The sequence below is a fragment of the Dendrobates tinctorius genome, unplaced genomic scaffold (genome assembly GCF_039654945.1).
Source record: "Dendrobates tinctorius isolate UK_male_01 unplaced genomic scaffold, ASM3965494v1 ptg000250l, whole genome shotgun sequence".
NCBI lineage: Eukaryota > Metazoa > Chordata > Amphibia > Anura > Dendrobatidae > Dendrobates > Dendrobates tinctorius.
Window position 1 is genome coordinate 15,983,542 of NW_027361917.1, and position 27,394 is coordinate 16,010,935.

General features: G+C 41.8%; 1 protein-coding gene across 5 annotated transcripts in view; it reads right to left on the reverse strand.

The window, feature by feature from the left end:
- Positions 1-8,930: 8,930 nt before the first annotated feature.
- LOC141063452 (two pore calcium channel protein 1-like) overlaps positions 8,931-27,394 on the reverse strand; it is an 80,920-nt gene continuing 62,456 nt past the window's right edge. For 4 of the 5 annotated variants that reach the window (XM_073557492.1, XM_073557491.1, XM_073557489.1 and 1 more), the window contains 11 exons: positions 25,693-25,894; positions 23,730-23,874; positions 23,465-23,650; positions 21,639-21,703; positions 18,975-19,062; positions 17,722-17,791; positions 17,280-17,499; positions 16,377-16,467; positions 13,545-13,658; positions 12,685-12,797; positions 8,931-10,892 (listed from right to left, as the gene is read on the reverse strand). In XM_073557492.1, the coding sequence (XP_073413593.1) occupies positions 10,747-10,892; positions 12,685-12,797; positions 13,545-13,658; positions 16,377-16,467; positions 17,280-17,499; positions 17,722-17,791; positions 18,975-19,062; positions 21,639-21,703; positions 23,465-23,650; positions 23,730-23,874; positions 25,693-25,894 (1,440 nt within the window). In that variant the 3' untranslated portion in view covers positions 8,931-10,746. Of the gene's footprint in view, positions 10,893-12,684; positions 12,798-13,544; positions 13,659-16,376; positions 16,468-17,279; positions 17,500-17,721; positions 17,792-18,974; positions 19,063-21,638; positions 21,704-23,464; positions 23,651-23,729; positions 23,875-25,692; positions 25,895-27,394 lie in introns of those variants that run through there. The other variant, XR_012224882.1, reaches the window with a different exon arrangement.

Consider the following 27,394-nt stretch of genomic DNA (forward strand, 5'->3'; position numbering starts at 1 on the left):
CGGTCTTAGGGCCACCTATGGCGTCCCGGACGGGACAGGCCTTCATACAATTATAACCATTTGTTTTTTTATATATATAGTATTTTACGTTTTTTTTTTAAGGTATAGTGGTATCTCTGCTAAATAAAGTTCTACTCAAGGCAAAGCTATGAACAAAATATGTCGTAATTATGTCATGTTGGCATATTGATTTTCATTACTGATACCGATGCGGATTATATGTACAGGGGTGGATTAAGGGTAGCCAGGGCCCGGGGCAGTTCAGACCCTGTGGGCCCCCCTCGTCACGTGACGGGGGTCACGAATCGTAGAGCCACACTCTACATAGAGAATAATGGGGCCTCCAGCACCGACCTCCACCCGCAGAGCCACACTCTACATAGAGAATAATGGGGCCTCCAGCACCGACCTCCACCCGCAGAGTCGCACTCCACATAGAGAATAATGGAGCCTCCGACACCGACCTCCAACCGCAGAGCCGCACTCCACATAGAGAATAATGGAGCCTCCAGCACCGACCTCCACCCGCAGAGCCACACTCCACATAGAGAATAATGGAGCCTCCAGCACCGACCTCCTCCCGCAGAGCCACACTCCACATAGAGAATAATGGAGCCTCCAGCACCGACCTCCACCCGCAGAGCCGCACTCCACATAGAGAATAATGGAGCCTCCAGCACCGACCTCCACCTGCAGAGCCACACTCCACAGAGAATAATGGAGCCTCCAGCACCGACCTCCACCCGCAGAGCCGCACTCCACATAGAGAATAATGGAGCCTCCAGCACAGACCTCCACCCGCAGAGCCGCACTCCACATAGAGAATAATGGAGCCTCCAGCACCGACCTCCACCCGCAGAGCCGCACCCCACATAGAGAATAATGGAGCCTCCAGCACCGACCTCCACCCGCAGAGCCGCACTCCTCATAGAGAATAATGGGGCCTCCAGCACCGACCTCCACCCGCAGAGCCACACTCTACATAGAGAATAATGGAGCCTCCAGCACCGACCTCCACCCGCAGAGCCACACTCCACATAGAGAATAATGGAGCCTCCAGCACCGACCTCCACCCGCACTCCACATAGAGAATAATGGAGCCTCCAGCACCGACCTCCACCCGCAGAGCCGCACTCCACATAGAGAATAATGGAGCCTCCAGCACCGACCTCCACCCGCAGAGCCACACTCCACATAGAGAATAATGGAGCCTCCAGCACCGACCTCCACCCGCAGAGCCGCACTCCACATAGAGAATAATGGAGCCTCCAGCACTGACCTCCACCCGCAGAGCCACACTCCACATAGAGGATAATGGAGCCTCCAGCACCGACCTCCACCCGCAGAGCCACACTCCACATAGAGAATAATGGAGCCTCCAGCACCGACCTCCACCCGCAGAGCCACACTCCACATAGAGAATAATGGAGCCTCCAGCACCGACCTCCACCCGCAGAGCCGCACTCCACATAGAGAATAATGGAGCCTCCAGCACTGACCTCCACCCGCAGAGCCACACTCCACATAGAGGATAATGGAGCCTCCAGCACCGACCTCCACCCGCAGAGCCACACTCCACATAGAGAATAATGGAGCCTCCAGCACCGACCTCCACCCGCAGAGCCACACTCCACATAGAGAATAATGGGGCCTCCAGCACCGACCTCCACCCGCAGAGCCGCACTCCACATAGAGAATAATGGAGCCACCAGCACCGACCTCCACCCGCAGAGCCACACTCCACATGGAGAATAATGGAGCCTCCAGCACCGACCTCCACCCGCAGAGCCACACTCCACATAGAGAATAATGGGGCCTCCGGCACCGACCTCCACCCGCAGAGCCGCACTCCACATAGAGAATAATGGAGCCTCCAGCACCGACCTCCACCCGCAGAGCCCCACTCCACATAGAGAATAATGGAACCTCCAGCACCGACCTCCACCCGCAGAGCCACACTCCACATAGAGAATGGAGCCTCCAGCACCGACCTCCACCCGCAGAGCCACACTCCACATAGAGAATAATGGAGCCTCCAGCACCGACCTCCACCCGCAGAGCCACACTCCACATAGAGAATAATGGGGCCTCCAGCACCGACCTCCACCCGCAGAGCCACACTCCCCATAGAGTATAATGGGGCCTCCAGCACCGACCTCCACCCGCAGAGCCGCACTCCACATACATGGCTGCTCTCAGTGCTCTGTGCTGTGCGCACAGGACCTGTGATGAGGTCACAAGAGGGGAGGAGACAGGGGTCACATGATCGGGGGCCCTGACACCTTACCTCCTGTGATCTCATCACAAGCCTTTGCACGCTACCAGCAGCATCAGCGTTCAGGCTACTTATAGATGCTGCTGGTAGCAGAGCACATAATGCCGCCCCCACGGTCACTCACTTTTAGGTGGGGAGAAGATGGAGTGCCATTGCAGCAGCCAGCAGGAATGTGGTGGGGGCCCCCTTAGAAGCTCTTGTGGTGGGGGCCCCGGGGCTGAAGCCCCGCCTGCCCTGCCTATAATCCGGCCCTGCGCGGTGGCGGATTATAATGGGGCAATTTACTGGCCTGGGCTGTGGGCCCCTTAACCCCACTGGGCCCGGGGCAACTGCCCAAATTGACCTCATTATAATCCGCCACTGTATATGTAGTATAGTCTGTTTATTCATAGCTGTCGGTAATAAACAGCGAAAAGTTATTGTTCCGTTAGGACGAATACTAAGCATTCAACATTTTATTTATATTTGTATTTCGACGTTAAAAAGTAGTAACATTATTGCTTCTATGACGGTACCTTTAAGTATGTCTGCCTGTCTATCCCCCATCTGGGGGTCTCCCTGTCTTTACAGGGGGATTTCTTTCCTATTCCTAACCCTTCCCTTCCTGTTAAAAATTTTAAAAATTATTGGAAAATAAAATAGGGGGCAGATTACTGAACGATCAGTGACCTGTCATAAGCCCATAAGGATGAATGCGTAAGCAGAGCACCACATAAAGGCCGCCCACAGCCCCCCACAGACTCGCCCCATAACACAAGCATATCATTAACTGAAAGCTACAAATAAAAAGATAAAACAACCACAAGACGGATTTCATCAACCAAGGTATCATTGTAATCAGTATAACGACGCCGAGCTGACACTGTCTGTAGTTTACTCAACACAATCCTGCTGACAGGTTCCCTTTAAGCTACATTGACACTTGTGGTTTCATATTCCCTTAATTCACTCTATTTTTAGGAACAGAAAAATAGATTTAAAGGGAATGTTAGCAGGTGTTTGTTAACTGGAGGACAGCATGGGTTAGGGGATAAAACACAGATTTCAACAGTGTATCAGTTATCAAGCTGTATGCTAGTGTTTACTTATAAAGAAGGTTTCATTGTTACAAGCAGCTGTCAATAGACTATGTATGTGGAGAGCCTGGTGCAGGACGTGGCAGCTTTCTCAGCTCTGCTACATTGCTAAATCTATGAACACTGAGCCACAACTGCTGCACCCAGTAAACTAAGTGATACATCGTTGGATTCAGGGTCTCTTTGCCGGATCAGTTATTGACATTTATTCTGTCTGGATACTCTGTTCAGACAAATGGAATAAATGTCAAAAATTAATTGGCTGTATAACTGATGCAAAGGGACACTACTGATTATTATGGGTCATTTTGGTTTCTGTTTTGTGTCCATATTTGGAAGGGAAGACAATGTGCAGTATACAGAACTTGTTTCAGTTTTTAGAACAGCAGAGTAACAGAATTTAGAATAATCAATGAGGTCCCTCTGCTTCCATTGTATCCATTATGCAGCGGATTCATTTTTAACATTTCTTCCATTTGTCTGTTCCTATAAACAGAATAGGTGTTTATTAGGTGCATCTAAATATTAGTGCTCTTAGGAACCTCGAGTACTGCAGAAATTCTTTTGTAACCTTGGCCAGATGTGTGCCTGGCCACAATTCTGTCTCTGAGCTCCTTGGCCAGGTCCTTTGACCTCATGATTCTCATTTGGTCTGACATGCACTGTGAGCTCTTAGGGTATGTGCACACAGTGCGGATTGCCATACGGATTTTTTCGCACGGATTTGGCTTAATCCGCAGGTAAAAAGACCAGCCTTTTACCTGCGGATTAGCCTGTGGATTTCTATAATGGAGAAGGTGTCAAACCGCTGTGGATTCCGCGCAAAGAATTGACATGCTGCGGATTTCAATCCGTGCGGAAAAATCTGCAGCATGTGCACAGCGTTTTTCATTGACTTTAATGGTTCTGTACACTGCAGCAGAATCCACAGGGCCAAATCCGCTGCAGATCCGCAGTAGAATCCGCAACGTGTGCACTAGGGTGACCGGATCTCATATGGGGGGGAAAAAAATGTCAGAATCTTGTTCGTCTGGACCCCACAAAACGATTCCCCTTTCCGGATATTGAGAGAGCCAAAATTTGAGCTCGATCAAACGACGTTAACCCGTGCCGCTCGCCGCTCAAAGTTTGAAAAAATCCAAATTGAGGTATTTTAAGATTTAGGTATTTTGCATAGTCTGTTAGACTATAAAGAATGTGACAACAACATTGCAGAAATAGCCCTGACCAAATTTTCGAACCATTTGTGGTATTTGAATGCAGAGTTGGTGGGATTATCGTTTTTTGATCCCACCATTACAGACAATGAAAAGTTGTTAATGGCTAATAAATTGCTCAGTAGCACAGATGAACCATCAGAGCACGCTAACCTACATGAGTTGATAATTTTACATAGTTATCTAATCTATTCTAGAGCTTTTGTTAAAGTAGTTTTTGAAACGTCAGAATATAATGCTCGGCATTTGCTTACAACTTGCAGGACATATTGCTTTTGTTCTTCATCTTTTGTCAGAAGGTCGTTAAAGTCGGTTACTTCCTACCTCTTTTAATTTTTCTTTCCTAACTTTTGGATTTACAACCCTAGCGTGCTCTGATGGTTCATCTGTGCTACTGAGTAATTTATTAGCCATTAACAACTTTTCATTGTCTGTAATGGTGGGATCAAAAAACGATAATCCCACCAACTCTACATTCAAATACCACAAATGGTTCGAAAATTTGGTCAGGGCTATTTCTGCAATGTTGTTGTCACATTCTTTATAGTCTAACAGACTATGCAAAATACCTAAATCTTAAAATACCTCAATTTGGATTTTTTCAAACTTTTTCAAATTTTTTGCGGTCACCCTAGTGTGCACACACCCTAATATAGACAGGTGTGCGCCTTTCCAAATCAAGTCCTATCAGTTTAATTAAACACAGCTGGACTCCAATGAAGGAGTAGAACCATCTCAAGGAGGATCACAAGGAAATGGACAGCATGTGACTTAAACAAGAGTGTCTGAATACTTATAACCATGTGATATTTCAGTTTTTCTCTTTTAATAAATTTGCAAAAATTTCTACATTTGTTTTTTCAGTCTAGATGGGGTGCAGAGTGTACATTAATGAGAAAAAAAATGAACTTTTTTTGAATTTACCAAATGGCTGCAATGAAACGAAGTGAAAAATTTAAAGGGGTCTGAATAATTTCCGTACCCACTGTATTGTGCAAAGTACTGTTCATATCAGAGGGTGGTGGCCCACTCATACAGGGGTCCACTGGAGGATTCTCCTGTAGGCCAGTCCAAGCCTGGTTTGAGGAGTCTCTTGCTCCCAATGGGAGGACACTTATAGTTGTGGCTTAGTGCCAAGACTGAAGGTACTCAATTTTCAGCTGGCTCAAGAGCATCACACTGCAGTTCAGCGCTGAATGTAAGTCTAGCAGCCTGTCGCCACGTTGCAAGCATTTGTAAGGCGATAGAGATGTCCAGCGCTCACTATAAGATATCAATTCTGAATCCTCTGCAGTGGCAGGCTGTAATATTTCATTGCACGGTTTAATCTTATGTGTATCTTGACTGCAATCTACGGACTTAAAAAGCTGCCCATTATAATATAACATTTAGCATTAAGACTTATTCTTAAACCACAATTTGCTAAAAAAATAGAATTAGAGGCACTGCCTCATTTTTTTCAGGATTTTCTATGTCATCACTACTTTTCTTTCCACAAATCTCTCCTATACTTGAGACACAATTTCTGCTACAATACCAATTCAGAGGCACAGCCTTAATTTTTCAGGACATTAACAAAAGCAGCTATTTTGGGAGCCTTTCCTGGGTCTTCCCCAAAAATCGCCTCTATAACCATTAGTGGCAGAGATGGGTGGCTTGACATGTTATTGAGATGATGGCCGCCATGTTTTCTCTATCCTGTATCTCACAAAAGGCAATTATTCATGTATTGCATTTCTTTCGACATTTATTTTAACAGAAGACTAACAACAGTTTTGTCCGATTGTGTACTTGGCATAATACAAATGCGTGCGCTCTTGATTTTGTCTTTATTCAGGCTCCCACTACCTACAGCTCTGGCAAAAATTGAGAACACTGCAAAATTTTCAGTTTGTCTGATTTTTCTCTTTATTGGTATATTTTTGAGTAAAATGTAAATTGCTCCTTTATTCTATAATCTACTGACAACGTGTTTGAATTTCCAACCACTAAATTTTGTATTTTCAGAAAATGAGAAATGATCAAAATTAAAAAAATGCAGTGCTTGCAGACCTCAAATAATGCAAAGAAAACAAGTTCATAATCATTTAGAAACAACAATACTAATATTTTAACTCAGGAAGAGTTCAGAAATCAATATTTTGTGGAATAACTATGATTTTTAATCACAGCTTTCATGTGTCTTGGCATGCTTGCCACCAGTCTTTCTCACTGCTTTTTGGGTGACCTTATGCCACTCCTGGTACAAAAATTTAAGCAGTTCTTTGATGGCTTGTGATTATCCATCTTCTTCTTGATTACATTCCAGAGGTTTTCAATGGGGTTCAGGTCTGAAGATTGGGCTGGCCATGACAGGGATTTGATGTGGTACTCCTTCATATACACATTGATTGACCTAGCTGTGTGGCATGGCGCATGATCCTGCTGGAAAAATCAGTCCTCAGAGTTGGGGAACATTGCCTGAGCAGAAGGAATCAACTGTTTTTCCTGGATAATCTTGTATGTGGCTTGATTCATACGTCCTTCACAAAGATTAACCTGCCCAATTCCAGCCTTGCTGAAGCATCCCCAGATCATAAACGATCCACCACCAAATTTTACAGTGGGTGCAAGACACTGTGGCTTGTCTTCTCCAGGTCTCTGTCTAACCATTAGATGACCAGGTATTGGGCAAAGCTGAAAATTAGACTCATCAGAGAAGATTACCTTACTCCAGACCTCTATGGTCCAATCCTTATGGTCTTTGGCACACTTCAGCCTTGCTTATTATTGATGAAAGGCTTTTTTCTAGCTTTACATGACTTTAGCCCCACCTCTAGGAGCCTGTTACAAACTGTTCTTGCCGTGAACTTCACCGTAGCTGCCATTTCTTTTTGTAGGTACGTAATGTCATCCGGCGGTTGCTGAGTGACATTCGAATAAGATGTCGGTCATCCTGGTAAGTGGAGAATCGTTTTCACCCTCTGCCAGTCTGTAGGTTTGTTGTCCCCAATATCTGCTGCTTGACCTTGTTGTAATGGACTACAGTCTTAGAAATTTTACGGATGGAGGCAACATGACGCTCACTGTATCCCTCTGCTAGTAAAGCCAGAATTGAGCCCTTCTTTTCCTCATTCAAGACATTTTTCATTTCAACTCCTTTGGCATGGTATGAAAGTTATTTTTCATTCCTACTACTTTTGGGATATTTCTAGCACTTGTTTTGCCATCCAGCTTGTCCCATTGCAAGAGGATTGTGAACACCAAAGCAGTTTTTTTTTTTATATACTTTGTTAAATAAGAATTGGTTCAGGTGGTCACCTAATCAGAAGCACATTGCGTAGAATGAGGTGTACTCTGGTTGGAATTCAACTGACACTGGAATGGAATGGCTGTCAGACATGTAGAGAAGCTTATTTTTATAAAGCTGTGCAGTGGTCTCAATTTTTGCCAGAGCTGTATGTTCTAGTATAAATCATACATGGATCTCTTCACCTCTTCTTCCTTCTTTGATGGTTCTGCAGTTGTTACAAATCCATCAAAGCTTCACGTTCCCACAGGTCTCTCTGCTCACCCCTATTCTCTCTGTGTTAGGACCTATTCACAAGTTTTTGTTTTTTTTTAGTGATATGAGCAAAAAATGGACTGTCTATCACCAGTGTGCAGGATCCAACTTTCATTTGCTTCAACAGCTTTTCTTGCGTGAAAAAAAAATTAGAAGTTTTGCTAGCAACCAGTCAGTGATCAACAGCAGAGAGATGCAACAAACATGGCACCCGAGTGCTGTCACATATTGTTTGTGAGCCCATTTATTTGGGATAGAACATAACTTCCAACCCTGAGGTCTTACATGACTTTTTTGGGACTTTCCTTATTGTTTGTAAAATCTTATCTTCATAGCAGATAGCAACTACCCAAGTAGTAGCCGGCAATAATCTCTGCCAGCTCAAAATGGTCACTGACAGCTCCTGCCGATGACTCCCCGGCTTTCCATGATGACCCGTCTTCAGAGCAGCTTCTTTTCTGCTCTGTTGATGGAGCGTATTGGCTGATGTCATGCTGATTGACAGTAGGCTTCCTGTTGCCTGAGGCAAACCGGCTGTCAATCAGTATGACATCGAAAGTGACGCCCCGTCAACACAGCAGAAAAGAGAAAAAGCTGTTCTGTTGACATGAGGTCAAATGAAGAAAGAAAATTCGCCAGGCTTTAGGATAAGTTCAGGATAGAAGCTGTGCTGATAAATGATCTAGTGACTGAACACAGTAGCACCCTGGATACATCCAGCCTACATTACTGTAAGGGGCACTTCTCACATGAGAAACGTGGATCAAGCTGCAAACTACACATCAGGGGGTCTGAAAATTAATGAATAAAGATTGCAATCCGAGACTTGCAATTTTATTTACTAAAGGTAACCGCTATAAAAATAATTATCAATGTTGTTCACAGCGTTTAATATAGTATTGCATTTAGAAGTCGGTTATTCAGCTAAAACAAAGGCCACAGTTTTTCCCATTGAACGCAGTTTTGAGAAAAACAGAATTCCCAGTTAATCGCAGTCATTGTATGGACAGGATATTTTTGAGTCCCACTCACCACAATGTCATATCTGTCTACTGCAACACATTGCCGGACCAACCGCAGCAGATTGGGCGCCTACGTCCACGTTATATTTACATGTTTGTAGCCGTCAAAGCTAATACTCTAATATTAGTCTTACTGAAATGTAATGCAACAGACAAATGTAGAACAAGGGAAAATATATTCACACAACAAATACAATACATATGCCATATTCATTAGGTTTTCACTTGACAAGCAATCTATTCTCATCATTTGATTGTATGAAGCGTAAAAGACACAGGTAAGAACACAGGTAAATCTGACTAGTAGCAAAATACACAATGGGTATTTTTGATTAATAAAAAAACAAAATTAGTATTAGGGCATCAATAAGGTATTCTGAAAAGTGAAGTATTTGCTCCAATCATCAATACAAAGGTCAGTCTAGTTAAGAATAAAAGTGCACATACTACGAATAATGAGACGCGGAGTGTCAGGAGACTGAAGTGGTTCTGGTATTGGTGACTAACAGAGAAACTACATGTGTGAATGTTACCTATGTTAAGTCAAGAGTCGATCCAAAAAACAAAGCAAATTCACGTTTTACCTTAAATTTACTTCCACTTCTCTGATTGGCTCAGAAAGATAATCAAAAACTAGAGGTGGAAATCTAACCCAAAAGGAAAGAAAACTAAATGCAAAACCTATTCACTTTGTTGCTTTGTTATTCCTCGAGAAAGACATGATGAGGTTAATGGGGGGGGTCCATTAACATAATAAAAAAAATTGTAGTGTCCCCTCCACCAGCATGACCAGTTTTCCCCAAAGTGTTCATTTAAAGGGGTTGTCTTGGACTGTTTTTTTAAATTGCGTATCTATAGGCTGTGCAATATAACTTACTGAGCATATCCGGTCCCCTCTTTGGCGATGTACCAGATCACGAGTTCAATGTCATGCATGTGTTTTTCACCTGTCCGGCTTCCCCTAATGTACATCATAAGGGTCGTCAAGTCTACAGGTGAGCTGGACAGCTTTCTTCTCACTGACTCACGCGTGCACAGCCTTACCCAACGGGCGAAGACGAAAGCAGGGGAAAAAGCACATGCGTGATGGGGCTACATGGTAGGATCGCACAAACTATAGAGAAAAAGGGTGAATTAGAATATGATGAATAAGTATACTGCAAAAATACAAAAATGTTATAAGTCAAGAGATTAAAAAAATATTCACAGACAACCTCTACTGGAGGAAACCATTTTCTCTGGATAACCAAAACTCACCAATATGTGAATGTAAGTGCTTTCTACAACGCTCTATTTGTGGCTTCATGATCCAGTCTGTTCTTTACATACGAAAATAATTTAGATCCCATAACATAAAAATATATCCACAAATATAGCTGTTCAATTGAGCCCTTAGGAGTGTTTTGTGCAAAGTTGCCCAAAGTGATGTGCCCTAATCCTGCCACAGAAGATCATTTCTTTGGTTCCATTATTTGGTCTTTTACCCTTTCATACTAAAAAAGCTACTCTTTATAAAAAATAAATACATCTGTGAGCAGCAGCATTTCTGGGATTCTCCCTGAAGACTATTTTAGACCATTGTTCCCCAGTCTGACTTGCTATCCTCTGGACACTAGGCTGCCGAATTAAATGTCGGATTTTCGATATAAAGGTCATTAGATGACAAATTCATAATGTCTTCCATTGGCGGCCCTTCATCTTCAGGAGGTATTTCCGCCTCAAACATACGCTGTAATAACGCATCCACTGTCCGATAGCCTAAAAGTCAAAAGGATAAAATCAAGTTATTTGTGCGCAAGATGTGAAAGGTTTTCCCAATGTATATGAATAAATGTCTGGAATATCCACAACTTTTCGGCCAGTGTATAACAAAAATTCAAAGGACATTGCGTGGGTCCCTATTCTCCAAAAGGTAATGGGTCAGGAGGCAGGTGCTTATCACAAATCTCTCATCCTAGAAGACACAAAGATGGTGGTGTGGGACTCTAAAGGAGGGAAAAGATGGCCAACTCATCCTGAGGATATGGCTATAGTGAATTCTGATGCTGTGATATGCTATACTGTGCTCATATATTCTGATGTATTATCTGTGTAGAAATGCTGTATATTATTTATATGGTTTATTGCATTTCTTCTGTGGTGGGGCTGTGCAAGATTAGACAGCTGGAAGGGAAGGGGTTACAGCAGGCCAGATGGTAGGAGGAGGTTGGGGTTATAGTAGTCAGCAGTTTGGAGTGAACAGTGAAAGAGGAAGACAAGAAGTTAGTCACGTCACATACTGGGTGTGTGCAAGGATGGAGATTTCTGAGGTAGCAAGCCTGCAATAGTAACTGGATGAGTGGCAGTCGGCATCCTGATAGGGCCAGTATGCCACAGATGTCTAGAAAGTGGAACAGCCAGGAGAGCTCAGCTGTAGAAGGTACGACTGGAAGCCCAGAAGGTAAAACTTTGGGTTTGTGGGGACCCTGGGAAGCCGAAGGAAGTGGGTATGAAGAGAAAACGTGTAGGTCGAACCTGGAGGTATAGTGAAGAGATACTGGACTTTCCAGGGCTTAGGTACTACACAAATGTGGGCTGTGATTAGTGGAGGACAGATAGCAGAATGGGGGAACCTGGTATTTCTTTAAGCATAGCTGAAATGTTAACAAGTGAAGAGCAGCCACGTGAAACCGATGGGTATTTGTCTCTGTGTATAACAGAAGATGTTAAGTACAAGACTTATACCGGCTACCTAATGTACATACGTCTCTTCAGTTCAAACAGTAAAGCTTACTTTAGATTTGTAAAATGGGCTGATGAGGCTGGTTTGTTTACATTTAAAATCCATTTCAGAATGGTAACTCAATCTCTGCCAATCTAACCTTACAGACTGCTCCTTTTTGTCCCTGCTCCTGCTGAGATCTCACACTGCTCAGTAGAAGGTGCAGCTGTCTGTCAGGCTGGGTGGTGGAGACTGAAATCACATGGTCTCATGAGCCTTCTTCACCCAGTAGCTGGACTCATAAAAGGTTCATTTTAATATAAGGACTATGCAGCCATTCTGACAGATTTTAACAAACACAACAGTCTCATTAGACTTATGGGATCAATTTATTAATATGTGTATGTATATATATAATATATATAGTTTCTAACTTAAAATCTGCTAACAGAGCCGCAATAAACACGATTTTTGGATACTGGCCACATAGGGATATTAACAAGCAGACGCCGGATTGTAGAAATTTACAAAAACAAGTTTGATTCTTATATAATGTCTCACTGCGAGGAAGCAGTATCAGACATAACACTGTGTACAACGCTACTGCTGCCATGTGCCACAGTGATACGAGGAGGACAGCATAGTTTTAGCTGAGGTGACAGTGAACTAAGGAGAATGGGTCAAATGCTCTCATGCGGATTCCTACTTTACAAAGTATTTGTTTTTTCTAACTCCTTGCAATTTTAGACAATTTTCAATCCTTAAAAAAACAACTCACTAAGACATACTAGCCATCTATAATTTGCAAAAGAAAAAAAAAAAAAAAAAAAAAAAAAGAGAGAAACATACGTTTTGACGCAATCTGAAACATGAGTCCTTTCTTGTTTTCTTCGTCAAACCCTCCCAGATCATTTTCACCATTGTCCATGTTGTCCACTAAATTTCTAGTTGGAATATCTTCCCTGTGTCCAATGAGTATCAGAAAATCAGAAGAGATAACCGCAATAATGTCACATAAAAAAAATAAGTAAAATTAAGATGTGGCTATTTAAACCACGGAGATTAAAATTGCTAAATAGTGTCTGGTCACTCTAGTAGTTAAATTGGTAAAGGAGGTATCCAGGTGCGAGAGCAAAGTCACATGGGGTGGCTGCAAACTTCTGAACTGTGACAACCTGCGACGTGCAAGCGGTCTCGATTTTCCTGGTATTGTCAATGCGAGCAAGTGGTCACATGACCTTATTTATAAGATTTGCATACATGCGCTCATGTGCCGACAAGATACGTTTGGCTTCTCTCAATTCATGGTTATGGAGAGAAGCCAGGTGAGACTAGTCAGCACGTGAGCGCATGTCTGCAAATCGTACACATGCGGTCATGTGACCACTCACGCACCAGCAGTACCAGGGAATCTTGACAGCCTAGACGATCGCATTTAAGTTAATCATTGCTTGTATTTATAGATATCTCACAAACAGTAAAAAGAAGGAGTCACCAAGTGGATGCCAAAAAGATACTAGACTGCAAGCCCAGTAAGGACAGGGACTGATGCACTTGATGACAATCTCTTAAATGTTATAGCGCTACAAAAAACAAACATTAATAAAGAAGAAATTGCTACATTACTATCTCATCTGTAAGAGGGACCGACGACGTCCTGAACGCACAGCCACAACATTTACAAAAGGAATAGAAAACACGTCACTCACTCCTGTACGGCCATTCCAAGCTCCTGGATTTTTTTTTCAATGGTTGTTTCAACTTCACTTTTCTCCAAAGAGTATTCCACAAAAAAGGCTTCCAAAATAAATGCTACAAATATGCTGAAAACCAAAGAATAGTGGGTTTGTCATTAGTTAAAGGGAAACCATATATTACAGCCATAGTATGGAAATATAAGCAATGCCCGAATACAAAGTTAGTAGAATAGTTTTTAGAGGAAAAGTTATTAAAGAGCCAGTCCCAGCTATTTTCTTCCTCTATAACACTGATTGCTGATCACAAGCTGCACTTCCCTTATACATGGTGCACTTATTTCCATGTAGTTCAGCCTGCTGTTTTTTGTCCCCTTCAGACTCCATGTTGATTACTAACTTTCATCCTTTATGCTCTGCTATCCAGTGATGCATCAGTACAGCATCCCACGATCAGCTAGAGCCAGGACCATCTATCTGGTGGGAGTACACCATATCTGCCCCCAGATGAAGAGATGGCGAAACGTGCGTCGGACGCAAACATCAGAGGTGATCTGTTTTTTTGATCCAGTCTTGCTATGTTTACTATCTCTTATCTTTATTCCCTGTGTGGTCTCTTATGTGGATTCATTACGAAGGATTCATACATTATACGTTTACGATAATGTCTGTAAAGCGCTGTGGAATTAATGGTGCTATATAAAATGAGGGAGACAGGTCACAATATGCAGTTTTTTTTTCATATGTAGCCCGCCTTTTGCTCTTTGCAGACACTTTTTGCATACTTATTATTGCACTTTATTGGATATTTGTATATACGGTAGTTATTTTTAATTATTAATACAATGAATTTTCTATGAATTACTATTTCATTCATTAAGCATTTTTTTCTTCTACATATCTGTCTATGGTGACATTGTAATATTGTAGAATGGAATTGATATATTAAATATTAAAGAACATTTATAATGTTTAGGGAATTTATCCCTCCCCTTTTCCACTATCATTTGTTTATTTTTCCTGTAACACTGTATATCAATTGCTGCATTTTTTAGCCACATTTTATATATTTTGCTTTATAGGAGTAATGTAACATAACTACTCATTTCGTAGTTGATTTTCATAAGACTGTGCCTCCATGCATAGGTTTTAAATATTTTTATATGTTATTAATAATAAAGCTGTAGCTTTCTAAGTTATTTATGGTATGTGTAGTCTTTCTTTATAGGTTTAATAATGACACTGTAATAATTCATCTTTCTATATTCCCCTAAATAAACTAATATAAGAATACAGTCCGGAAGGCCTAACTGTGGTCTACTACATAATAACTGTGTGACAGGCACTGTACAGTCATCATCTTTATCTCTGATATAAGCTCCCGCAGTGGAGAGTTTCAATAACACATTATTGCAATTGCATCATAGAGGAGTTTCTTCCAATTGAGGTGGTGACCCTTCCTCAGAGAACGAAAACGTGTAATTCCCAGTAGCTCACCATGTGGTCACTTGACCCAACTATAGGGAAACGTACTATGAATCTCCAGATCGAGAGAAACAACTACATAAGGTAAGACTACCCGGAATTATACATAATGAACAACTAGTGACAGAATGAAATCAAATAAGAAGACCTAAAAAAAAACAGAGGTACTTACTACTTTAAGTTAGCATGTTAGGACAGCCATGTCACTATACCCATAACCTGTGGATTGTATCGGAGACCTGCTTTGCTCTATAGGCAAATTTCTCTTGCTATGGATGTGGGAAATTCAGCTGATATGTTGATATGTTTACATTAGCATGAAAAGTTTGGGATAAGTTCCAAAAACTGATAAGAGTAACTTTCTGGTTCATTGGTCCTTTGACTAAGGTCACATCATATACTCAAAGCCTGTTGAATGGGACCATTTTTTTTTTTTTTTTTTAGGTTCTAAGCAACAATAAAACAGCTAAAAGAGTCTTTATCGTGTCTTGTTGTAATCTTGTCTAAAGTAAAGCAACTTACAGTTTGTGTCCGGCTGGGATGAGACAGTGATCGTAAAGCCCCCGTTACACACTGCGATATCGCTAGCAATATCGCTGTAAAGTCACCGATTTTGTGACGTTGCAGCGATATTGCTAGCGATATCGCTATGTGTGATACTTACCTCCGACCGCTGGTTATCGCTGATCGCGCGAGAAGCTCCTGGACCATTTTTCGTCGGTCACTTCCTGCGGCGCTTCCTGTGGTGCCGACGAGCGACGCATGGAGCCAGGCGGGAGGACGCAGGATCGCCTCGTCTGACAGGTAACTATCGATCCCCGACCCCAGCGATGTCGCTGGTGAGATCTGCCTGTGTGGCAGCTCACTAGCGACCACCTAGCGATGCACCAGCGATCCTGACTGCGTCATATCGCTAGTCGGGATCGCTGGTGCATCGCTAGGTGTAACGGTACCCTAAGAATCAGGTAATCAGGCAGTCATGTCCACACATTGTAGATGTGACGTAGTCCATGTGCAACGCCTACAATGATCCATATTGCAGAAGGGTGGCAGGAGCTGCTTACCATTACATATAATAGCCCTAAACATCGCTTCATGTACTAGTCTGGTCCGCTTTACGGATATGTGGAAAATGCCCATGGGCACCAATAGACAGGTTACAATTGGTCAGCGTGCTGTCGTGCGTTGTACACATGGACAGCACATTGACCAAAAAATGGTCATCTAAACAAAGCCTTATTCTTCCCCCTTACCATCCCCATACCGTTACAATTACTCATGAATTTGAGAACTGGTTCTGGCAAAACTTCAGTCCACAAACCATATTGCATACAATGAAATGCATATTTTTTTAATACTTACTTGATGATCATGATGACAACCACCACATGAAAGGTAATAAAATACAATTTTGCTGTCGGATGGGTCACAAGAGCAAACCCAGTAGCAAGAAGTAGGATGTTAAGAAAAGTGAAAATGAAACATTTCTGTTTTAGACATTCGTCTATTAAAAACATGCAGTTTTCCTGTGGTTTCAGAAAATCGCATGTACTGTATTAAATCTAGCAATTATTTTTATATTTATGTTCTCATCTGTTTGAAGGCAACCGGTCTGCAGGTTTATAGGCCCTAAACAAACGTCATCTATGTAAAGCATCTGGAATGTTGACGCCATCCATACCATTGTATTCTAAGTCCGTTTTTCTGTTTTGTCTAGAAATCCATAGGCGAATAAACTCGCCAGTTTTAGGGGCTTGGCCTGTGCTTACAGCTCTGCCCCCTCTTCTTTCTCCCGCTGCCAGCCTCCTGTCCATAATGGATAGGCCACTCTTTTCTGTGATCTGCTCCTCCTTCTGAGAGCTCAAAGAGGCGCAGTCATACCGGCTGTAGATCTAGCAGAGCTCAGTTGTTCCCGACCAGACCACAGCTTTCTGTGTACATTGTATAGTGACAGACCTGCTAATCAGTGCTGGGGGCGGGGTTGGACTAGAATGCACATGCCAAATAGTCCTGTTATAATAATCCCCTGCTGATAAAACACTGGTTGTATTGAAACAGCAAAACATGGCCCAGTAAGTGACTCATCCTGGTAATCAGGTAATGATGCTCCCAGAGTACATAGCACAAACCCACTGACAGATTCCCTTTAAGGAAACTACAGTACCTAGAGGAAACACTCAATCTTATATACAGCAGATAGTCACACACTAATTTGAATTGTCAATAATTTGTGCCAAAAACAAAATCAGTAATATAAAAGGATATCATGCCACTGGTTAACCACAGTCAGCTCCACTAAAACAACAAAGGCAGAACTCAAGTCGTTGAAGTTATTCTTGCAGTATTTACTTTTGGCAAAGGAGGAACCCCTCAAGGCTTCTGCGCCACAGTCCTGTGCATAAGGATCAGTGGAGTTTTCAGGAAAGAAACGGATTTTGTTCTTGAAAACTTCCATCCCGATAATGGCAAAAACATAGTATATAGTCTAAAAAGAGAAAAAAAGGTTTACTATACCACAAAGTGCTAACACCTTACTACAACAAAACATCAAGAATTGGCAAAAGCGTTGCTTCTCTCAGTGCAAATATTTGGCCTGTCTTAGTTTTAATAAATCTTCGCCAAAGTATATACATCAAAAAGATACTAGTTACTAAAATACACAGTTTACTTAGTGTATAAACGTAGAAGAGAAGAAAAAGATACATACTAGAATAATGCCACAAAAAGTCAACATGGTCGGAAAGATATTTAATAATGTGTTCATGATGACTCGAAACCTGAAAAAAATAAAATGTTACACTTAAAAGGGAAGAGTCAACAGTGTATATTTTGTGTCATTGTCACTGAGAGCTGTCATCAGCTGGGCTCCGTGCCTTGTGATCTCCAAGATCACTGGGACAAGAGATAGTCATCCCCTTTATCTTCAGTTTTAGAGGTCTTCACGTGTCATCGAAGACCTCATGTGTCCACGAACAAAGTACATTTTAATTATTAAATCTTGGAATAATAATAAGTTCCACAATTGGCTGTGTCAAAGTGTTCCTGTACTGAAATAAACTTGCCCCTGTTGTCTACGGTCTTATGTGCTGTGTCCAACCATGTAGAGCTGCTCCAGTTTAGGGACAGCACTTACTACAGATTCAAACTGCAGAGCAGAGGCTCGCAGATGCTTATTTCTGTGTGGTAACACATTTGCTTGCCTGTTTTTTTTCACATGAGCAAGTGATTCTGGCTCATCTCCAGCCTTCTGAGCCTATAAGATCAACACAGCTGGAGCTACTACACTTCTTACTTGATTATGAGCTCACATGGCTGGAGACATGGCCAAAACACTTGCTTTTTGAGGTAACTAATTTCTCTGCTTGTTTTATCACAGGAGCAGAAGCTGCAAGCCCCTTGTGTGTGTCTGTACACAAACTGATCATAAGTGACTTATGCTTCCTTTCCTGGCCAGGAGCTGTACTATGTACAGACCATAAACTGGAGCAGCTCTGCATGATCAGCCACAGCAAAGTTAATTTTAAAGTTGATTTTAGTTCCTGCAGACACGGCCATTACACAGTACACAGCAGGAGCATATTTATAAGATTATCTCAGCACAGGAACATTTTTAAAACACATTCAATTGTGGAACTTCTATTAAATAAAATCTACTTGTTTGTGGGACAACCCTTTTAAGTAATGTGCGATATTATGCAAATTAAAGTCCTCCTTCATGGAATAGGATTTTCTGAGTACAGATAGCGTTCCTTCAAATGGAATTGCTGCTTGCTTAAGTGACAGGGTGAGGACACCGGCTCCAAGGAAAACATCTTCTAAATGTCTCAGGGATATTTCAGTAATCATTTAAAAGTAAATCTTCCCTTAAAAAAATTGTCATGTCACTAAGCAATATAAGTTTAGTCATCTATAATTTCGGCTAATGATACATAATGACACATAGCTGAGAATTAGTAATACCTCTGAAAGCTGTCAATGATCCTAATGAGCCGAAGAACACGGAGAATGAAGACAATGTCTAGGATATCTTGACTGTCATATAGACTCACTGCAAAGGGACAATATTCCACAATTAGCTGTCAGTTTAATTATGTGATGATCTAACAATCACAAATGAAAGTGACAAAAATACAACATATACTGTATGAAAAAAGTGAATAAAAAAGTTCAGCAATTAAGATACTGTAGTGTAGTGACCACTGTGTCCGCTAGGGGGCGCTGTGTGGGTGGTCCAGGACAGTTGTATAAGCATTTCCAGTGTCCTGATAGGAGTAGGATGCTGAATGATCGTAATGTATCTCAAGGTGGGTGGCCTTGAGATGAAGACTTGTGTATGTGTTGATCATCAGTGATACTGCTGGGGTTCCGTGTCAATGTCTTAGGGATGTCTTCAGGTAGCTGGAGAGACGGCAGCACCAGCTACCTACAAATCCACCCAGGGGTGTGTCTGAAAACACTGGTAGTAAAAGACTGAGTGTGAAGGACCAGTTATGAGGTCATAGCCATGTGACCTGGTGGGCGTGGCTACGGACCATATAAGTTAGCCAGGGTAGGTCACATGAGTGAATGCTTGGACCCGGTTGGTCTGTGGTGGAAGGTCCTGCTGGGAGATGGGGCTTCCTGCCTGACAGCACGTGAAGTGGCTGTGAGTAATGGAGACGTGTGCCTGATAGTTCCCTGGAGGGAATGAACATATGCAGCGTGGTGAAGCAACTATGAGGTAACCCAGACACGGGGGTGTTACTAAGAGACTGTATAGCCTGTTGGCTGGATGAAGCAAAGCCTGTGTGACCACAGGGCTAACAGAGGGAAGCTCTGTCATGGACGCTATGCTGTTTATATGAACTTTATGTTGCTGCTGTGGGTTTATGATGCCTGAATAAACCGCATGGATTGTGATTGTTTTATGGAAAACCCGTGCCGGACGTGATTATTTGGCTGCCAAGCGAGCGTCTCCAACCTTGAATGACAGCGCTACCTTACAATACTTATAATGTACAACCCCAAAAAGCTGGGATGGTGTGTAAAATGTAAAGAAAACAAGAATGCAATAATTTGTTAATCTCTTATACTCGGATTTTATTCATAGCTGAACTTAAAACACAGATCAATTCTGAAATGTAAAAAAAAAAAAAAAAAAAATCTATTTAATTTGAAAAATTAGCTCATAACAAATCTAAAAAAAAAAAAATTGGGCATGGGCCATGTCTACTGTTGTGTAGTATCCCCTCTCTTTACAACAGTCTGGAAAAATCTGGGAAGTGAGGAGACTAATTGATGGAGATTTGGGAGAGGAATGTTGTCTCTTTCTTGTCTCATGTAGGATTCTAGCTGCTCAACATTCCTTGGTCACCTTACCCAATTTTAGACACAGTAGTTTACAGATTGGTGAATCTCTGACCATCTTTACTTCTAAGAGACTCTGCCTCTCTAACATGAAAATTAATCCTCCAGCTGTTTTTCATTAGTACCACTTATGTTTCCACTTTACCACCATGATGGAAAAGAGTGTTGTGTTGTGGGGGGTAGGGGTGAAAATAGAACAGGCCGTCTGGCCTGGGAACCAATACCACTATTTCTCCACTATCAAAGGACACCACTACACTGAGCCACTTCTTAGAGTAACACCCGGGAGACGCGAGTGCCTGCCAAGTGGTCGGAGAGATCATGCTCCAGGTAAGTCTGTGTTGTCAATCACAAGAGAGGGAGGTAGGACCATGCAAAATAAGAGACAGAACAAAGTACGGAACCTCTTCGCCACATCATAGGTGCACTGAGCTACCTTATTATCATAATTAAGCTTCAGTTTCTACAGAACAGAGGCAATGACAAAATCTAAAAGTGAAATTTTTATAAGGGCACCATCTCCTACAAGGCTATGTGCTTAGTTTATGCTGTCAGTTTGGGCTGACACACTCCTTTTAGTTTGTTTCAAATATCGTGGAAGATTTGGTTTCCTAAGAATCAAAATTTTTCAGAATCCATTACCTACTAATCCAGCAAATGGTGACCAAAAAAAGGTTAAAAAAAAGCCCCCACTTATCCTAGGCCACTGCAGTTCCCTGTAGGGCACTCCACTTGCTTCTTTGTGCCCCATATTGATCACATTACGAGGTCAAATAAGTACCAGAAGATCCCAGATAGAAGACCGAAGACGAGTACGAGTATAGTGTAAAAAAGCAGACAAGAAAACCAAAGCTGGAGCGATCTGGAGAGTGGGCAAGGAGCTGCGGTGGCAGGACATGTAAGAGTAAGCCTCTATTATTTTTAACCCCTTTCAGGCCCTCCATTTATTAGGCTTGTATTATGGGATATGGAAACACAGACAAAATTGAATCTGCAGCAAATTCGGGCAAACATCAAAGAAAAGAATTTTGGAAGATCAGCTCTTCTGTCATACGGTCACATTGTACACTACATCCAAATGTTATATACTATGAGGAAAATGTAGAAACATTCAAACACACTGGTAGTCATCCAATTATCCACTGAAAGATAGAAAAGATGAATACAACAATGCAGGATGAGGTGTGGCCCAATAATGAAAAAGAACATACATTATAATGTACAGCTACAGATTGAAAACATGACGGAATAGAAAAACAGAAACCAATGTACACAGACCTGATTTCATCGCCGTGTTCACTGTTGTACCAATAAGAGCAGCGATGATGATGAAGGTGTCAAACCTAACAAACGACAAGGGATATATAATGAGCACCATAACAGTGCTGAAACCCCATTTATAATTGCTGGTGGTGTCGAAGGAACTCTGTTGCCTCTTTTTTTGCGCGTCTTAGGCACATACTGCGCTTTTTTCAGTGTGTCTGGGGGTTCTTTCCAAATCCCCCTAAAAACGGGATTCAGAAGAATAGTGCATACGGCCATAGAATAAAATGACATAAATAGAGTTTCAATCAACTCCGTGTACGTTTTTTTCTTTAAACAAGCCTGTTTTTTCAGAGAAACACAGAAACCCATTCTGCCACATGTCTGTGCACTTCTGACCAAAAGGACATGTTCCATTCCTATTAAATTGGAATGCATGTAGAGGAAGCACGAGAATCGCATGACACGAGCGTCACGTACTGCCTAGGCATCATTTTTGTGTTGGATCAATATCTACACCTACATTTGGATTTTGATTTGTTGTTTAATCCTAAACCCCCAATTGAAAATTGTATTAATGGCATTGGTTAATGATGCATTTAGACAGGACGATGAGGTCCGATCAACTATATAAAAATTGATTGGTGCTCATTAACGGTCCTTGTTATACCCGTCAACGAATACTGATGGGAGCAGAACGACCGTTAATATGGTCATTCTGTCCTTATAGACAGCATCATGTTGTTAGCAGTTTTTAAATGGTCAGTGTGATGCTAACCCCAATAATAATATATATTTTTATTACATTATATGATCACCTGAAAAATGAACAGATCATGATTTCTATTGGAAATAAAGATTAGAAACCCGGCAATTTTCACACGGGCCATTTGGCCTTTTCTTAGACTAATTTCCTGTAGTTTTAAGAAATCCACTTTTGATAGAATTATAGAATGTTCGAGTTGGATGGGACCTCCAGTGTCAGTGTCTAACCCCCTGCTCAATGCAGGATTCACATATTTACATTAATAATAAACCAATCGATCAAAAACAATGTAAACAGCCAAACGCAACGTACGGTATATATCGAATGGTTTCCCAAAGTGCAACATGACATGCCTCGATTAATAATTACTACAGTCTCAGAATCGTTCATCCCGTCATGACAAGCGTCTTTAGCATTTAGTAAAGCACTTTTGGCTGTTTTGACCTGCTGTAAACATGATCAAGGCCAGATCCCAGCTTCTGGAATGTTCCTCATGGGCAATGGCCTCCATTTTACCCATATTCTTGGTCTGCCAAGAAAGTGATCCATTAAGCCGAGAGAAGAAACAATTGCCCTGATAGTGGCATTTTGTGCTGAACTTGGAGAAAACCACTTGTCATATTAGTCGTGTTGCTCTATTTAAATTGTTCTTGTTTAGTTTATTGCAAACAGCAGAAAGATTGTAAATGATCATAAACCTAATTTGCAGTGGGGCTAAACTAATTTTGATTGCAGCTGTATAACACGGATACCTAAAGATGAGGATAAACGTAGATTTCGTATTTAACCACGGAGCTCCTGTAGATCTGTAGTGAATAGATGGAACTGCACACCAAAATTCACGTGGAAATGCTTCCTTAGGATTTATTCAGAATCTCTCATACCCATAGACTGCCGTCGGCATAGCAAAATGTAATGTTTCCGGTAAATACCCCTCCTCAGACAGGGCCAAGTAATGTGTAGGGTAAGCGGTGTGTATCATTAATAAATCGGCATAGTAAATTTCCAAGGACATTTGAAGGTCGTATAAGTAAATGGGATGAAAATGTAGAAAGTTAAAATAAATGAAACCTACCAATTCCAAAACTGGCTCTTTGCAAAGAACGATCTGGGGTCATATGTGTAGAGTTTGAGCAGTATCTCTATGACGTAAAGGGAGAGAAATACCCACTCCGCATTGGAAATCAATGGGATTTTGTCCTCCAGGCCAATAAAAATGGCATTTACTAGAATGACGACATCAAAAGCATATATAAAACCTCTGAAAGAAAAACAATAATCAACACATCAATGTGCAAACCAAGTCATAGTGTGGAAATGGCAGAGACTGTAATACATACTTATGAAGGACCACCCTGCGGATAAAGCGACTAGCTGCACTTCTGTACAGATGAGGCATCCAGCATTCAAACGGATGCATACGAGCCTTCATAGTGATCACCCGGATGTTCAACAAGTCAGCCAAACGTATAAAGGCCTCCTTTCCTGAAGGAATGGACAGATAGAAACATTAGGAGGACATTAGGGATTGGGAATAAAAAACATTGAGATTTAAAGGTTAATTTGATGGGCTGAGGAAAACAGTCACTTGGCACTGAGGAGATGGGTGGCATACGGTAATTATTTTCTTTTCGTCTGTGCTTCCTATTCATTCAAGGAATTATCCAGGACTTTTATATTGACAACTTATCCATAGAATTGGTCATCAACATCAGATAGGTAGGGGGTCCAACTGTCTGCACTCCCACCTATCAGCGGATTGAATGAGTCATTGCAAAAGTGCCACAGCTCTGAACACTGTGTAATTGCTATAGCTGAATTCGTTAGCCATGTCAGTAATCTGTGGCCACCTCCTGGCATCCGTGGCTCTCATTTTGATTAGCTGGCCTGGATCTATGTCATCATTATGGCTTGAAGCCCATGTGACATCACACCAGGCCTGTTAAACTAAGAGATGCAGATTCTTTGAGTTTGGCCGGGGTCACACTAGCATATGGCATCCGATGCGAGAGCATCGGATGCGCTATGCTAATGACCCTCGGCTCCTGCTCTGCTGCGAGCAGGAGCAGAGTATCATTCGACTGTGCTCTGAGCATCTCGAACAGAGAGGATCAGATAAACTAATGTCTCCATCTCTTCCATTGTCGGGGTTGGCGTATATCGCACAGCACTCGGATGATATCCGAGTGATGTGCGCTGGGTCACTCTCACCCATAGGCTTATTGGGTGCGAGTGAGACGAGACTCAGCCGAGTGTCGGTGCCGATCGCAGCATGTCTGCGATTGTTCTCACATGCCGATTCGGCATGAGAAAATAATTGCAGATGTGATCTGCCCCATAGATTAACACTGGGCCGAGTGCTATGCAATGTTTCCTCGCATAGCACTCGTCTGTGTTATACAGTAGTGTGACTTCAATCTTAGGAAGTGATTCTCAGGGCTCCCATCCAGCGGCCACCGATTACCGACGAGGCTGAAGGACTGGGTCCTGCGTATTCGTACCAGATCCTAGTGAATAGTACTACAAGCTCCCTCCAAAACAACAAAATGAGTGGAATGACATACTCTAAAGAGAAGAGCCTTAAAACTGCTTCTGCCCACATTTTTTTTTTTGTAACAGTGAACAGCAGCAATGGCACTTACGATGAGTTGATTGGACTCCGCATATCCAAATCAGCTTTGACATTTATATCAGGGCTTGGGGTTGGTAGGAGGTTTTCCCTGTAACTGGGGCAAGTTTAGATGTCCCAGTTGCAGTGACGAGTTTCACAATAAACAATTAATGTCCTCAGAGATTGCTTATGACTTATTTGGAGATATATTATGTACCAAATATACATTAAACATAGAATATGTAATTGAATGTTAAAAAAAAAAAAAAAAAAAAAATAAACTCTGAGACAAATCAATAAATACTTTTTCTTGAGGAAATAATACATAAAGACCAGAAACGTACTTACGATTGTTACATTGCCAGAATAACAAATTATTAAACTGTTTATTAACAGTATGTGAACAGTATAAAAAAAATTCTACACATTGATGTATATAATAAATGGACTTGCATCTATGCACAGGACACTATTGTGACACTAATTAACATGAGCTAGAATGCGGCTCCTACTCTTTAGCGCCACACATACAGGTGTCCATGTACAATAGCGCTATCATGTGCACAACGGTTTATACACACAGAGAAGCAGAAGTGACCGACAGCCCAAGCCTCAAAAAAAAAAAAAAAAAAAAAATTAAAACAAACTGTGACAGGGTAATTTATAACAAAATGTCCATTAATCTTCCTCACCCACATATCTTTGGTTGTCTTCTTTAGACACTCTTAAAAGAAGTTCTCTGTGAGAATTGCTGATGTCTGGTGCCACCAATTTTACTAATTTTAGCCATGTAGATTCTGAAATGACAAATTCTGATCCTTCTTGTTCTTTCAGGGCATTAAATGCATCCGCCATCTTGCGACGCTTCATGTAAGCCAATTTACGGATCTCATTCTGAAAAATTGCATACTGATTAGCAAGTTATTAAAGGAAATCTGTCAGAGATTCAACTCTCCAAATTGTTTATATGGTCTTATCGCTCTGTGAAAGATTTTGGTATTCACCGCAAAATCTCAATTTCGTAGCCTTCATTCGGGGACAGTTGAACCATTGGTTAGTGCTGCCATCTGGAGGATGACACTAAGAATACATCTTCCAAAAAATATCTGTCTTCTCCCCAACATCTTACACCTGGCCAGCCGACACTCAGGTATTCAATTACTGCAAAAGCTGTAGGAAGACCAAGACTCCCAAAACAAGGGAGGGTGCTGTGTCCCCCTATGAAGACTACAAGAAATAGATTGTACAGTGATTACCAAAAATCTTCATTTCTTGGATGCTTCATTGGGTGAAACAGGAGCCACGAGACATCATAAAATCAGTCCTTATGGTGGAAAAACGAATATCAGTTCTGCAGAAGGAAGAATAGCCCGAACTAGCCCGAACTCAGTGAAGAATGGTAGCCCTAAAGGTGGTCTGACCGAGGAACGAGCATACCGGGATGACCAACAAAGCATCTGAACGTCTAATTGGAGCTGTTAGAAACAGGTAGAGCTGTTCAACTCTAACTACGTCAAATTGTGTAAGATCCTCTCAGGAAGATGAGCAATTAAGAGCCTAGAAGGAGGACAACAATCTGCTCATTAAGGTGGAAGTCAGGTTTTTTGTCAGTCTCCAAGTGGCAGGATATAATCCATGGTTCCTGTGTCCCCCAACGGAGTGTCCAAAAAATGTCATCCACACCATTACTCATGCAATCTGTTGGTTCCCAACTGAAAAAAATTGTTATAATTAACATGCAAGTAAGGCTTAAAGGGGATTTCCCCACAAACAAAGGTAATTTTAACCAATTGATAAGTTTCACAATGTGATTAAATAAAATGCTCCTGTGCTGAGATAATCTTATAAATGTGCCCCTGCTGTGTACTGTGTAATGGCCGTGTCTGACCGTACAGGAACATGGTCTGATCATACCACAGCTCCTGGGCAGGGGAGGAAGCAAAAGAGAGAGTATACAGACAGGACTGCAGGGGCACATTTATAAGATTATCTCAGCACAGGAACATTTTTTTTTTAAATACATCCAATTGTGGAAAGTATTATCTATTGATTAAAATGTTGATTAAAATTAACTTTGTGGGAAAACACAGTTAAGTGATCTGGGTGTGCTAAAGAACTTCCAAGGTCTCTGCCTCACAGGTTTTATTCACAGAACAGATCTGCCTTCCTCTGCTTCACTGACATCTCACTGTATATTGTAGTCAGTGAGCTGTCAGTCATTTTTGTCAGTATGTAGTCAGTGAGCTGTGAGTCAATTAGATGAAAGTGAGGCTAGGTGGAGAATAAACTTTGGAAGTGCTATGACCCACCCAGAGCATTTAAACCTCATTTGCATATAAAGTAAAAAAGCATGTTTCCAGTCAGGAAGCAACAGATTATATCAGTATAAGTCTT